Source organism: Lipomyces doorenjongii (assembly GCF_038497915.1).
Source record: "Lipomyces doorenjongii strain NRRL Y-27504 unplaced genomic scaffold V1508scaffold_5, whole genome shotgun sequence".
NCBI classification, from domain to species: domain Eukaryota; kingdom Fungi; phylum Ascomycota; class Lipomycetes; order Lipomycetales; family Lipomycetaceae; genus Lipomyces; species Lipomyces doorenjongii.
The window spans coordinates 275,204-288,426 of NW_027118072.1; the positions used below are offsets into that span (position 1 = coordinate 275,204).

At 48.1% G+C, this 13,223-nt stretch overlaps 4 protein-coding genes across 4 annotated transcripts; 1 reads left to right on the top strand and 3 right to left on the bottom strand.

Moving 5' to 3' along the window:
* Positions 1-9: 9 nt before the first annotated feature.
* On the bottom strand, positions 10-2,683 carry V1508DRAFT_410457 (G protein-coupled glucose receptor regulating Gpa2-domain-containing protein). Its single transcript, XM_066939323.1, has 2 exons — positions 2,210-2,683; positions 10-2,156 (listed from the first exon to the last, which is right to left on the bottom strand). The coding sequence occupies exons 1-2, from the start codon at positions 2,395-2,397 to the stop codon at positions 224-226; spliced, it is 2,121 nt and encodes a 706-aa protein (XP_066798236.1). The 5' UTR covers positions 2,398-2,683; the 3' UTR covers positions 10-223.
* Positions 2,684-3,047: 364 nt separating this feature from the next.
* V1508DRAFT_220304 (uncharacterized protein) lies at positions 3,048-5,893 on the top strand. The gene is made up of 4 exons (XM_066936264.1): positions 3,048-3,401; positions 3,477-3,804; positions 3,860-3,959; positions 4,010-5,893. The coding sequence occupies exons 1-4, from the start codon at positions 3,368-3,370 to the stop codon at positions 5,774-5,776; spliced, it is 2,229 nt and encodes a 742-aa protein (XP_066798237.1). The 5' UTR covers positions 3,048-3,367; the 3' UTR covers positions 5,777-5,893.
* A 415-nt stretch (positions 5,894-6,308) lies between these two features.
* V1508DRAFT_410462 (uncharacterized protein) lies at positions 6,309-8,784 on the bottom strand. The gene has a single exon (XM_066939324.1). The coding sequence runs from the start codon at positions 8,342-8,344 to the stop codon at positions 6,695-6,697; it is 1,650 nt and encodes a 549-aa protein (XP_066798238.1). The 5' UTR covers positions 8,345-8,784; the 3' UTR covers positions 6,309-6,694.
* Positions 8,785-11,261: 2,477 nt separating this feature from the next.
* Positions 11,262-13,046, bottom strand: V1508DRAFT_430383 (uncharacterized protein; the record flags this gene model as incomplete). The annotated part of the gene is made up of 6 exons (XM_066941909.1): positions 11,262-12,184; positions 12,241-12,579; positions 12,636-12,758; positions 12,822-12,836; positions 12,902-12,946; positions 13,016-13,046. The coding sequence occupies 6 exons, from the start codon at positions 13,044-13,046 to the stop codon at positions 11,262-11,264; spliced, it is 1,476 nt and encodes a 491-aa protein (XP_066798239.1).
* Between the last annotated feature and the right edge of the window lie 177 nt (positions 13,047-13,223).

A 13,223-nucleotide genomic window follows, 5' to 3' on the forward strand; every position in this document is an offset into this window, starting at 1 on the left:
AAAGGGAGATGAGTCGTAATGTGAACTGTTTACCCACTAAACACTATATACACTGATATGATCACAAATCCTTGATATAACCCAAAAATGTAACCAAAATGCTCTCAAAGATGTCAATGCCAAATTTAAACTCCTATGCAAATGAAGCGCCGAAATGAGAACCAACCGAGTGACCAGTGCACAACAATAACTTGCAGCGACATACATATAGAGGATAGTCATATCATGTAAGACCATATGTACCGTTAATACTATTCGTGCTCTTGTTAGAGCCAATGTCGCTCGAAGAAGTATTCATACTGTTTTGCTCCTGAGGATGCTCTGGACCTGCAGGAAGGACCACACTGGCGGTCCGACGGCTTTGACTCTGAAATCGTCTTCTCCATCCGACGTCGTCCTCACCCACTTCCTCAATATCCTGAGAGATGGTTAGGTTCGGGTCAGAGACCCCGTGATTCTTGCGAAACACGCGCAGGGTACCTTCATCTTCCAACTCATCTAGTCGATCCCACCATTCGCTGCTAGCTGTCTGCAGGTAATTGTTCTTCGGACGTTCGGCCTGAACTTTCATAATATCATAAGGTGACCGAATATGTCGTGCTGGGGCAGGATTAACAGTCGACTGTGAAGTAACTCCAGCGTCGGTAACATGGGACGCAGACACATTCTTGAAGCTTCCAGCCTTCGTTAAGAATGGCCGTTTATTGCCATAACCAGGGACAGATTCCATATCGTTCTGCGACATCCTTGTCTCCTGAGCCAATTGTGATGCTTCTGGTGCACCGTCAATGCCAACAGGGGTGCTTTTGTCACTTTCCTCCGACGTTATCTCCGAGTTTGAGCTTTCACGTGGCCTACCAAATACCATTCCGATGCGATTCTTAAATTTTTCTATGGATATAGCGGATGTCTCCGATAGCCGCCGCAGGCATGGGAAACTATCAGTCGTAGAAGCATAGCTGAATTTACGGTGTATCCAAAAGAAATATCGCCGTAGAATGTTGTCATTATTCCGGTCAGCTGCGCCAGGTTCCTCCAAATCATCTGCATCGGTAGTAGAATTGAACGTCTCCGACTGCCGTCGTCCTCGTCGCCACGGTGTCTCTCTGATTGCAAATATGATTGTGTTCAAAAACCCGCTAATGGCGTACATGCAGGCACTCAAGTATCCGAGCCAGACTACTGGATTCTCCACGAAATACGAAGAATACATCAGACATTGCGAGAGGAATGGCGCGGCCCACACGATAACATAGAAAATCGGGTACAGAAGTAGGTACTTGACTTGCCTCTCAATGAAAGCCCGTTGCCTGTCACGCGCAGAGGTTTCCATTTGAATATTATTCAGATACCGCGGAGTAACAAATTGACCTTGAGCTGGGACATTAGCTCCGTGTCTATCGTTGCCAATCGATTGTGATCCAGACGGAGATGTCGAACCTGATGGATGAGTATTGCTGCTTAAGGGATAAGGATCCAACGGCGAAATAGCGAAATCAAAATTCGGAGGCAGCGGCTCATCGGACACCCCTTGCTTCTCCAAGTCTATTTGCTGTTGGCCCTGGTTGGCATCAATAGCTGCTACTGGATCAGGACGATCAGTCTCTAGGGGACGTGTATACACATTGTCAACGGCGCGAAGAACTTTACGCACGTATACATACACGCTCACGTAAATAACGCAAATTGAAATGAGTACCAAATATCTCGGTATCCACGCAAGCACCAGTCTGTACCATATTGGTTGAACCGGCAAGTAGCACCAGGTTAAGTTCTGGATATAACCCAAGCTCGCTGACTCGTTAGTAGTTACAGGATTGTTTGGCGCAGATGAAGTTTTCACAAATGGCAGAGACGCGAAGAGAATCGAGAAGGCGGCCCATAAGATATACACAGTCCGGCGATATCTGTATAACCCGCCGTACTTATACGCAGATGATGACCCGACCTGTGGATACATGATGAACATGAGAGTGTGGACTGCAATTACCAAAACGCCGAAATCGCTTGCTTCGATGGATAGTGCCGCGAAGAATCCATCTGCTTGGCATGCGTGTGCGCCGATAGAGCTTTCACCAGTGTACCATAGTCGGATGGGATACCAAAATAAAACTATGGCCCGCCAGCAGTCGAAGAAGATAAGCAGAAAAATAAGCCTGCCACGTAATTAGCATTTGGACTGTCAGCAGGCGGGTTTGTGGAGACGCACGTGTGTCGAAAACCTCTTCTCTCCATACGATATAGCCAGAAAAAGGCCAAGAAACAACTGACTATGCTCAACGCGGAAGTGGCAAAGCTGGTAATTCGTATGCCCTCTCGATCACGTTCCGCATACATATAGTCGCTACCCGAAGAGCGGGCCACCAGCAGTGGAATGCTGGCGGCCTCAGTAGACATGGAGGAGGAATGGGTGCAGGGGAGAGCAAGAAAATCGATTGAAAGCGGGGTTAGCTGCAACCAGAGGGAGAAGTAAAACTATCATAGGCGACAGAGCACTGGAATATATGATGAAGGTGTGCTGGCGAGTATGATTGTCGAACTCATGTAACAAACGGTCTAGAAGTGTAGGAGTGATAATGGGGGTGGGGCGGATCAGAAGTGGCCATCATCGATGCAGAAGATGAACAGGTACCGAATCCACCGCCTCGATCCGTGCCTTGCGGCTTGTCGCGTGGCGGTGCAGCCACGGGTTGTTCCGTTATTACACAATCTTCTTGGGCAGGCATTTTGTCGCAGTTGACAGATTTCTGACAGCCGGATACAGGAAAATAATTTGTTATTAAAGGAAATTCACATTATAGTAGCCACTAGCCATTGCATTCCCTGATTGTGTGATTTTATGACCGCCGCGCCTCAACTGACCCGACCTCTGCAGTTGACGTCATTTCCGGCTTTCCTTCGGTTACATTTGTATGGCTCGGTTCGGAAGTAGAACTAAGAATTATTCGCAGAGATGGTTCATAACTTTTGTAATCGACGAGTCTCTTTCGACAGGCCTTGAGCATTAAAATTCTCTTGTCGAGGACCAGTAACCATCGACAAGCTCGTCAACCAGTTACTAGCTGAGCCGATCGGTCGGTTGGCTCGATCGCCTTCGGCGATGGGAAACCAGCAAGATGACGACGAGGACTTTTACGACGTTCGGATTTTGTATATATTCCTCGTCCTCTTACTAGGTCGGGCATGTTAGAGTGGAGTGTAGATGAGTCACGTGAATGATCTGCGACTTTACGCCGATAATCTGACACATTTGAGTCCCCAAGTATGAAACACTTTGTTAGCACTGCGCGAAAATTTTGTGTGCACTTATTTGCCGCAAGGAGGCACCGAAAGCCAAAACGGTGGTCATCGCCCACAAGGCACAGCAATGAAGCGAAGCAGGCCTCAAGCGTCTGCGAAGGGTATGTTGATTTTTTTTTATAAATTGTAAAGCTGTGTTATTATTTGATCTTCACTCACAGCCAACCTGAGTGTAGCATTTATCAGCGCATTTGCTGCTAAAAAGGCCAAGAAGACCCCTGAAAATGTGCCTATAGATGTCGATAACCCGCTGGCAACTGCAACGCCTACGACGCCAACACCACCTCGGACGCAAAATCCTGAAGGGGATTTGGTGGGTAGAAAGGCTGCTATTGCTCCGAAGCACGTAGAAACAGAGGTGGTCACAGAGACAGTCACACAAAAAGGCGACGATGAAAATGAGATTCAATACGCATCCGCATCAGATAGCGATTACGAAATTCTGATTTCTGATTCTGAAGAAGAGCGACCCCCGAACCTTATTGCAAAGATATCAGATGTGATGTGAGTAGGCGGTGGATTTAGGATCCATCTATGAATGGCATTAATAGTTACATAGCGATCTCGACGAGTGTGTGCAAGTTTCGACATTTGCTCCTACAGGAGAAAATTTATTGGAGACAGATTCAGTCTCTTTGTATTGCCTTAGTCATGGACAAGTCGGTTGAGCTTGGTATGCTTTAAAGTTGTGCATGCTAATATTATATAGAGACTGGTCATAAAGGGACAGTATTCCGTTCGAGTAATTAAGGGCTCAATATCTATTTGCAGTGCCAAGCTCACAGAGAGCACGGAGTTCCATAATGTGTTTGCGCCGTCAACACATGCGATTCCCTCTATTTTTGCAGACGGTCAGGGGAAAGACATTCCAAACGACAGAGTGCGCTACGAACTAATGGAGATGATTCCCTTCGAATTCACGCCTGTGGTCCATGGCTTCATGCAGTTCGACGTTATTATTGCGATCAAATCTCTATATACTGGCATTGAGAATCTTGAAAAGATATGCCAGAATCTGAAGAATGTCTGGACGAGCCCCGACGGACAACATACTCGCAGCTACGAACCGCTGTACCGCGTACCCCAACCGCCACCAGTTCTTGTCACTCCTGAAGAAGGTTGGGAGACGCGGTTGAGAATAATAAGTCAAAGGATACGTGATTCTACCACGGGGCCAGGCGTGATGAAGTCTCGGTCAGAAGAGTTTCGGCCAAGAATATTGATTTGTGGTCCAAAATCCGCCGGAAAATCTACTTTTGCACGTCTTCTCACGAATTCGCTTATCACCTCTGCTGGGCTTGCTCCTGACGAGATACCAAATCGCTCTACAGTAGAACTCGTGTATATGGAATTGGATCCAGGTCAGCCCGAATTTGGACCGTCCGGGGTTTTGTCATTGAATGTAATTGACACTCCGATGCTCGGGCCATCGTTAACAAACACGGCACTATCGAATTCCGTCAAGTCTTTTCATTTCGGCTATACAACGCCCCGCGACGCGCCTCAAGATTATGTACGATATGTCGACAAGTTGATGTCACATTACAACAACGACCTGCACAGATTTACAGATGACAATGCATGTCAAATGGAGCTCCCGCTGATCGTCAACACGCCAGGATGGACCAAGGGCCAAGGAGTTGAGGTGCTTCGGCAAATGATCCGTATTACCAAACCGAGCATAATAGTGTACATTGGTCCGCGACTAGTGCAACCTGACATAGACACCAATTTCGAGCTTGCCGAGGTACTGCGGACCACTTCGCCCAACGCTAGCTTATCCGAACTTGCCCCCTTTGGAGACTCCGGGCGGAAGAGCGCGAAGTACTCTGCCGCTGATTTGAGAGTTGCGCAGACCATGGCGTATTTCCATTCGACCGGGGGACAGACGTGGGATTTCTGTAAGCCACTGACAGCATGGAGACCGTATATTGTTCGGTACAGCAATGGTGGCGATGCTGATGTGCATGGGATTGAAATTCTTGGATGTGAGAAGATTTTGGACCAGCATATTGCGGCGGCGATTAACGGCACTGTCGTGGGTATATCGGCTGTTTCGGCTGATGCCGCTTTGAAGATTCGGAGTGCATCCACGGGCGATTCATCCCTGCCAATTCTTGATACACCCACAATTGATGCAGACGCGGACGCAGTAAATTGTCTTGGGCTGGGTATAATCCGCGCGATCGATCAAGCAACGAGCACACTGCATATACTGACGCCTATCTCGCCACAGACAATCTTCGACGCAGTATCTTCTTCAAACAAAGTCATCCTCTCTCGCGGCCGTCTGCCATTACCGATATGGGCGGCTTGGGATGGAGACCAATCCGGTGTCGCGCGCCGTCCATGGCGGGAAGTACCATACCTCTCCGTCGACGAAATCACCGGCGCAGATGTAAGAGCAGCGGTTGGTGGGCAGTCGTTGCGTTTCCGACGAAACGTCATGAGGCGTAGTCAACAAGTCCGTGCCTAATGTTTGGACTTGTATCTATGTTCTTTTGTACAGTATGTGAATGGGAAATTAAATTCGCGAATCGTTTGACGTTTTACGTTTTGCCCTAACCATCATGATGCCAATTGTATTAATAAACCTTACCTTTAGTCTACAGTTGAGCACTTTTCTATTAAACTCTATAGTGCTTGGACGGTACTGTAGCTAGATTTTATTTGTAATCATCTTCTGTGCTGGTTTATTTGTATTGAGCTTTCATTTACGTCCTTCGGGGCGAGTAGTGTGCGCTGAGGCTTGTCTCCTTGGGCATGCAGCGCGGGACCACCAGATCTCGGCATTTTGTTTGTAATGTTCAAAATCCGGGGTTTGGTGGCCGTGTAATACAACTGAATATGGTGTCGTTCCATTTTTATTATTAACATGCTCATGGGAAAAAAGCCGCGATGACAATTTAACTGGAACAACTCAATCCTTAGAGACAAGTAGTTAATCTTCGCTTATTAGCATACGAGTTCACGTGCAAATAATTAGATAGTTATATCAATATGAACAGATGCAATTAATTCAACGGGATCTATAGTCACAAAGAACAGATTATTGTATACCATTCCCAACTCAAACGTCATCAACCTTTCTAATTCCTATCCAACAAATAGCCCCAACATAAAATATTTACTAATGCCAAAAACAATGCGAGAAAGCGAAACAACATCCAACTAATGCAGTAGCACAAATGAAAGGAAACACCTAATCCGCGAGAAAGTAAAATGCTGGCCAATTATTCCATACAACAAACCACTTCCAGCAATTAAAAAAACCCTAAATCGTCCCATACAAACCAATCATCAAAGTTAGATATGTGGTTTAGTTAATACACAATGCTAACAATAAATTTTCTTGCACCTGTCCATTTCCGCTTTGAAGCAACCCAATTCATATTTATGCAGTCCAAGGAGTCCAACTCCGTGTTTTCTTTTCCAGATGCCCGTAGTCGTGCCGTGGGGCGAGTACCATTCTCGCTTTTCCACTGTAAAAATCGTGGCTCAATTTGCCATGCCGCCGCATCTGCAGCTCCATTGCCAAAATTCGAAAGAAATCTCCATTCATACGAGGCTCCCGTGGACGGAAAATGGGCAGACAATTTTGCTGCACATCGTAAGTCTGCATCTGGATGCATGGCACTTCCACGACCTCTTCGCCTTCGATTGTACCAGAAGACACGCCGACAGGACTAGACTGCCTCTCAGACAATGGAATTTGCATTGTAAGAGCGCGAGCTGATGATCGGGCCGTGACGCCTCCTGCGGACAGCGATCTGTATCTGATCTCCTTGCCGAGGTTATTAGTACGTGCAGGCACACTCTCTGATCTCTGTCCCCGCGTAGACGATGAGCGTCTTTTTGTCAAACCAGCTGAAGCGTTATGAACTATTGAGCCGGACATCTGGCGGTCAACACTGCGGGAACGACGAGGCTGCTCGAGGTGATCGATCTCATCCTTCGACATGTACTCCTCCTGGTGTCGCGCCATTGACGACGCGATCCATTTCAAAGAACGCAAAGACGTGTTGATTTTGGCGACCATGCTCGAATGTTGTCTCGCATACTCCTCTTCCAGGAGCTCCTGCCGTGATTTTGGAGGCACCTGCGGACGTTTTGTGTTTCGAATACGGATTATGTCTGGTATCGAGCTCGGAGTTGAGGGCGTTGGGTACACCTGCGCAGGAACAAATGCCATAGCGGAAATACAAGCCCCATTCTCGTCAAGAGCGACACATAGTGGATCATTGTTGTACATGGCAATGGATTCCGAAAGCTGCTTCCGGTGTCGAGATGCTGCCGATGACGAGCTCTCAGCTTGAATTGTGGAAGTTGTCGATGATGTGTTGAGTGTGGAGGTCTCCGAGTCGCTATCTTCAGCATCCGTGACAGGGAAATATTCTGTGTCGGAGGAGAAAGGAGTAGTTGGTGATGCTCGCGGAGAAGAATCCGTAGATGACCCAGACGACGACAACTGAGGGGGCGAAGTAGACAATGGCGAGACAGGGGCCACACGTGTTGTTGGATTAACTTCTTGCATGCGTTGTCCATTGGACGGCGAAGGTAATGGAGACACCTCCACATCAGAATCAGAGTCGGAATCGACAGGAGGTGGTGTCAAGAGCTCGACCAGCTCGCTTGGATATGTTCGCTGTTTCTGGCGAGCCAATTTTCGCCGCGAGGACGAAGATGGCGATGAAGCTGACGATAGAGCCGACGATTTTCGGGAGGTCTTCGGACGAACCGGAATAGTATCTGTTGTTGCGCTGGTCTCGCTAGTACGTGAAGTCGGGCTTGTTGGCAGCCTTTGTGACGACTTTTGCAGTTGAGCAGTTGATTCGTCTTTCGATGACGGTTTTCTCCTTCTGACGGGTTTTGAGCCGGTTCTGGGTAGTGGGATGGCGGTGACCGCTAGAAGGGCAGCGACAGCTGGAGGAATATCTTGCCTGGCCTTGCGGCTATGTTGCGACGCCGCGTTTGTGGATGCAGGTTGATGGAACCCAGCCGTGGCCGGATCCATATGGCGGACAATGAGAGTCCCTGCCGACATTGTGTCAAGGGCGAACAAGAAATTGGCCAGAAACGACGTTCGAATACGCGAGCATGAGAAGCTGAGACGGGAGAAGAATGGACGGGAGCAGTCGAAGAAGGGATAGTGAAAGTAGTGTACAATAATACAGCTTCAGATCGACGACGGAGTAAGCAGACCGCGGATCTGCCGATGGCAAGTACACTGACGAACATTTGGCGCACTTGGTCAGGAATAGCAGAGTGCCACGGACGCTAATGCGCCCAATGCGTTAATACCGATTGCCTCTTTTGCGCGACGCTCTGTTCTCCTGGCCTGTTGAAATATAACAGCGGGTCTGCCACCTCAGTTTCTCTATCAGAGTGCACATGTGTCAAGCAGCATCGTCTATCAGATCCGCCTCCGATAAGGCTCAGAAGTGGAGAATAACAAACTCGAATGGCTCAAATACAATATTTTACTAACTTCCGCATCAACACAAGTTTCTAGCATCCACAGTTGGTCGCAATATTTTCCATTATTTCGTGGAATATTTGATCCGAGAGGGCTGGGTCAGGCATGTTCAACTATTGCAGCCAGTTTCCCGCGGGCGCAGGACACTAGTGACTAGCGCTGCGTTGGCGTGCAGCTGATAAGACTGACAACCATTTGTTACGGACGTTGTACCATAATGCTCACGCAACCATTCATTAGTGCGTCAGCCAGCTTTCGTCATCAGCACCTAATATTATTCCATACTAACGCTTGACTAGACTAACATCATCAAGTCACGTTGAACGTTCCACAGCCGCGCAGAAATGTAGTGATTTTGCCTTCTGATCTCCGACTTGGGTCATATCAGCTTAGATCAGGGTAGATGAGGATCGGTTCAGATCATTAGAAGCAGCGCGCAGGCGAGGCTCAGCGGCCTGATTGCATGCCTCGTGCACTGATAAGTGATAACGGCCGACGATAGCGCCAGGGCGATTCTGGTTGAAAATCGAAGGGGAGCGACCTGACGTTTTGGGAAATAATCCCATCGCACATCCGTCGCGTCGCCTGTGCAGATGTGCAACGAGCCGACCCGCGCAGAAACCGGCTCTAGATAAGCTTTTCGCTTGACTCTTCCATGAAACATAATGGTATTTATCCACATACCCTAGCCCAGCATTGCAAAGCTCCTGATCACGGACTTTGCTACGCCATCTCCGTGCTCAGTCGTCTTCCCTTTCTCAGATATTGCTTCTGTGCATGGATGCTACTGTGCGAAACCTGCAGCTGATTGCGATATGCACTGCAAGCATCAATCCACGGATGGGTGTGAGCTATTACTCCACACCGCAAAATGCACATCTCCGCCAGATCGCTTCCTCACCAAATCAATAATAAATGTGCTCCAAGCTGACAGGTCTGCACTGGCGATGTATCCACGACGATCGAATCGGCAGTATATATGATGCCATCCGTGATCCGCCGCATTGGTCGCATAGTTCCTACCTGCTCCACGACGTTTACATCCAGATTGTTCCAAATTCCTGTTGCGCGCCTTGTAACTTATTGCTGTCTCGTCGATCACTAATTCTAGCCCAGCCCTGTCTTGCCCCAAAACGATTCCCCTTGGTGCCATGCGCTCCGCAAGGTTCTAACCATCATTATGACAGTTTCTCCAGCTCGTACTGCTCAACGCCACAAACCGAAGAGGTCGAGGAACAGCTGGGGACTAGTGGTTACGAACATCTACTTACGATAGGAATGGTCGGTAGTTGCCCATGAATCTCGTATTTCATTCCTTTTTTCTTACAAGTCCGCTAAAACCTTCGGCCATTCGGCTGGCCCATATTGGCTTAATTGGCCAGCGGAGTTAGGGCAATGTGTTAAATACTAAATCCGCAACGAACTTTAGGGTCTATAAGTTATGTTGCGCCAGTAGAGAATCACGTGAATGTTGCCAATCCTCAACTCTCGCGCCAACATGTGTCCTCGAGTGCTTCGGACACAGTGGCAAGTAGCATTAGCTACAATGAAAGCCCGAGAAGATCGATAATATTATTGGCTACATTCCTCCTTATCTTGAAGTGTTCAGCTATTACAGATTTACATTAGATTATGCAAGTAATTTATCCATATTAATTAATGGAGTGCTTGACATAACGACGAACGACACCGGATAGTTCAGATCAATTCATACGGCCGTTGACTATGACCATCTGGAACTCTATACCGGTGACATTTTTTTTGGAGTTGGTAGGAAGTGCACTCGCCAATACGCTACTTGGGATAGAACAGCAATTTTAAACCACAAACGGTTTAGCTCATAGCTAAGCTTTCGAGCGGCCATCCGCAAGGCATTCAGATCACACGGATAATGTTATACTGTGTGCTATTCAATTACTCAGACATTTTAAGTGAAATAAACGCTAAAACTACAAAGAATCGAACCTTCTCATTCTCAACAATTGCAAGCGCCTGAACATCAAGCTATCTGGACAGATTAAGTATAGTGGAAATACAAGGTATGACTTAAGTCAAGAGATCATACAGCGTAGACTATTAATAAGCAATAATGGACCCATGAAATGACATAAGAACTTAATTATCAAGATCAGGATCACTCCGTGAAAATAAACACACATGAATGTAAAACAGAAACAAATAGTACACTAAAGGAAAGACAAATTAATCATAACATCAAGAAAAGCAAAAAAAACTTTTATATACCATAAACGATGACACGAAAACATACTTATCATCCCTGCACACAAACAAATCCTTATGATCCAACGGTAGCGAAAAATGAAGAATGAAATTGAGTAGAGAATATTTGCCCCCGTGACATCGTGGCATTCTTTGTCCCTTTAGCAGGGAACGACTCCAATCTATACTTTTTGATGCAACAAGTACCCCATCCAACCATACTCGAACCGTACCTTGACCCAAATGCGCTGTGCAATTCTAACCTCTACTTTCCGTTAGTCGCACGCTTATTCTTGGGAACTACAGACCACGCCGAATCACCCTCCACCGCGATCTTTGAAGCAGTCTCGCTCGCGCTCTCGGCAGTCTCCGCAATAGCGGCTTCTAAGGGAGCAGGAGCGGCCTTGATGTCGCTCTCCACGACGGTAGCGGGATCCTCGTCATCTTCGTCCGGAACAAAATCATCAGACGTGGCGGCTTTTCGTAGCAAGTCGAATTGCTTAGTTGCAGGACCTTCCTCCTTCTTCTCTTCCTCGGTGTCCTTGTTCGTGCGTGGTCGGCGGTCGGTGACAGGTGCGCGACGATTTCCGCGGGAAGCCGGAGCACCCGGTCCAGTCCTCACTGAAGACTCTCGCTCCCTCTCCTGCTGCAAACGTTGGCGCTGGCGCTCCCCTACTCTATCAGCCATCTTATCCTCCAGTTCTCGGAGCTTCTTGGCGGTGTCAACCGGAGCAGCGCCGCCGAATGGGTTAGGCTTGTTAGAAGCTACAGGGGCTGGCGCGGGAGTCTCCGATTCGATAGGCTGAGTTCGGGGCTTGAGGTTCAGTCTCCTGCGCTCTGCAGGACGAGGCTTGTCTTCAGAGTCAGGTGTTGCAGAACCTTCTCGAGATCTACTTGGCGTTCCCGTTTTTCGGAGTCCCTCAAATGCAGCACCGGATCTCCAGTTGTCGAAAGATCTCTGATTGTCAGGGGGTGCATCATCCTGTCCCCGAACGGACCGGCTGCCAGACGACGACCGGCTTGGGCTGAAAGCACTGCTTCTTCGGCGTCTGTTCTCCTCGGAAGCAAGAGGCGGTAGTGGTCCACGTCGCTCCCAGCTGTCGAAGTCGCGGACTTTTCCGTCGGAAACTACTCGCCGCTCGTTGGTACGCCCAGATCTCCAGTCACCCTGAGTACGGTCTTCCTTGGCTACAATTAGTTAGCAACATGATATTTCCGAACGAAGTACACAAGGGATCGATTACGAGGATCGGCAACGTTGACCCGGATCACACGCCCAAGGAGGTCACCACCAGTTCTGTCCAGGGCCTGCTCCAACGACTCCCTGTCCTTAAACTCGACATATGCGAAACCCTTTGGTTGCTCCAATCTGTCACGCATGATGCGGATGCCGTCAATGCTCAGGCCAGAGAAATAGTCAGCAAGGATATCCTCCACGATGTCATTGGAAAGGTTGCCAATGTGAGCTGTATAAGGGGGCTTGTCGGGGATAGGGAGAGGCTCTCTCTCCGGACGTTCACGGCCATGCTCTTCACGAGGCTCATACTTCTCAAATCGACTTCCGCGAACCTTGTCATCAAATTCTGTATAAAATTAGTTAGACCAAACTATTGCTATATATATGCATGCCATTTTTTACCCCTTGGTGGGCGATCGAAGCGGTCGCCAGAGCCATATCTGTCGCCGCGGTCGCTGCGGTCTCCGCGGTCGTTATAACGATCGCTAGAACGATCAAAAGAAGATCCCGCAAATGATTTCTCGGCTGCAAACAAGTACAAGTCAGCAAATTGCATCACAACGTAGCACATATTGTCATTGTTCGTACCGGGAGGGGGAGCATCTAGACTAGGAGTAAGCCAAACATCCACGAGCAATCACTATAGTACAAGCAAATTCACCACTTACTTGAAACAGGCAAATCCTCCATCTCATCGGCCCAAGATCCATAGGCTGTCGCCAAGTGTCAGCACCCGTCCAAGTCACACAAGGATATATTATGCCCGCAGGGAATTAACATACTCTCGTCCTTCAAAAAGTCGGTAAGACTCATCTTTGTTCCTTTTTTGGGAGCTACAAGGCAATACGAGTCAATTTTCCATCGGAGACCGTGCCAATCTTCGTATATTCCATACCCATGATGAAGCGTGTTAGATGTCCAATAACTCCTCAAGCGTATATTTCGAAATCTGGATACGACGTCAATACACTGAAACGATGAATCATTCAA

Excerpts from the sequence above, each read along its gene's own strand:
- V1508DRAFT_410462 (XM_066939324.1), bottom strand. The coding sequence starts at position 8,344 with ATGTCGGCAGGGACTCTCATTGTCCGCCATATGGATCCGGCCACGGCT.
- V1508DRAFT_410457 (XM_066939323.1), bottom strand. The coding sequence starts at position 2,397 with ATGTCTACTGAGGCCGCCAGCATTCCACTGCTGGTGGCCCGCTCTTCG. Across the intron at positions 2,157-2,209 it reads AGAAGAGGTTTTCGACACAC|GCTTATTTTTCTGCTTATCT; the intron begins GTGCGTCTCCAC and ends ATTACGTGGCAG.
- V1508DRAFT_220304 (XM_066936264.1), top strand. The coding sequence starts at position 3,368 with ATGAAGCGAAGCAGGCCTCAAGCGTCTGCGAAGG. Across the intron at positions 3,805-3,859 it reads GCAAAGATATCAGATGTGAT|CGATCTCGACGAGTGTGTGC; the intron begins GTGAGTAGGCGG and ends ATAGTTACATAG. Across the intron at positions 3,960-4,009 it reads ATTGCCTTAGTCATGGACAA|AGACTGGTCATAAAGGGACA; the intron begins GTCGGTTGAGCT and ends AATATTATATAG.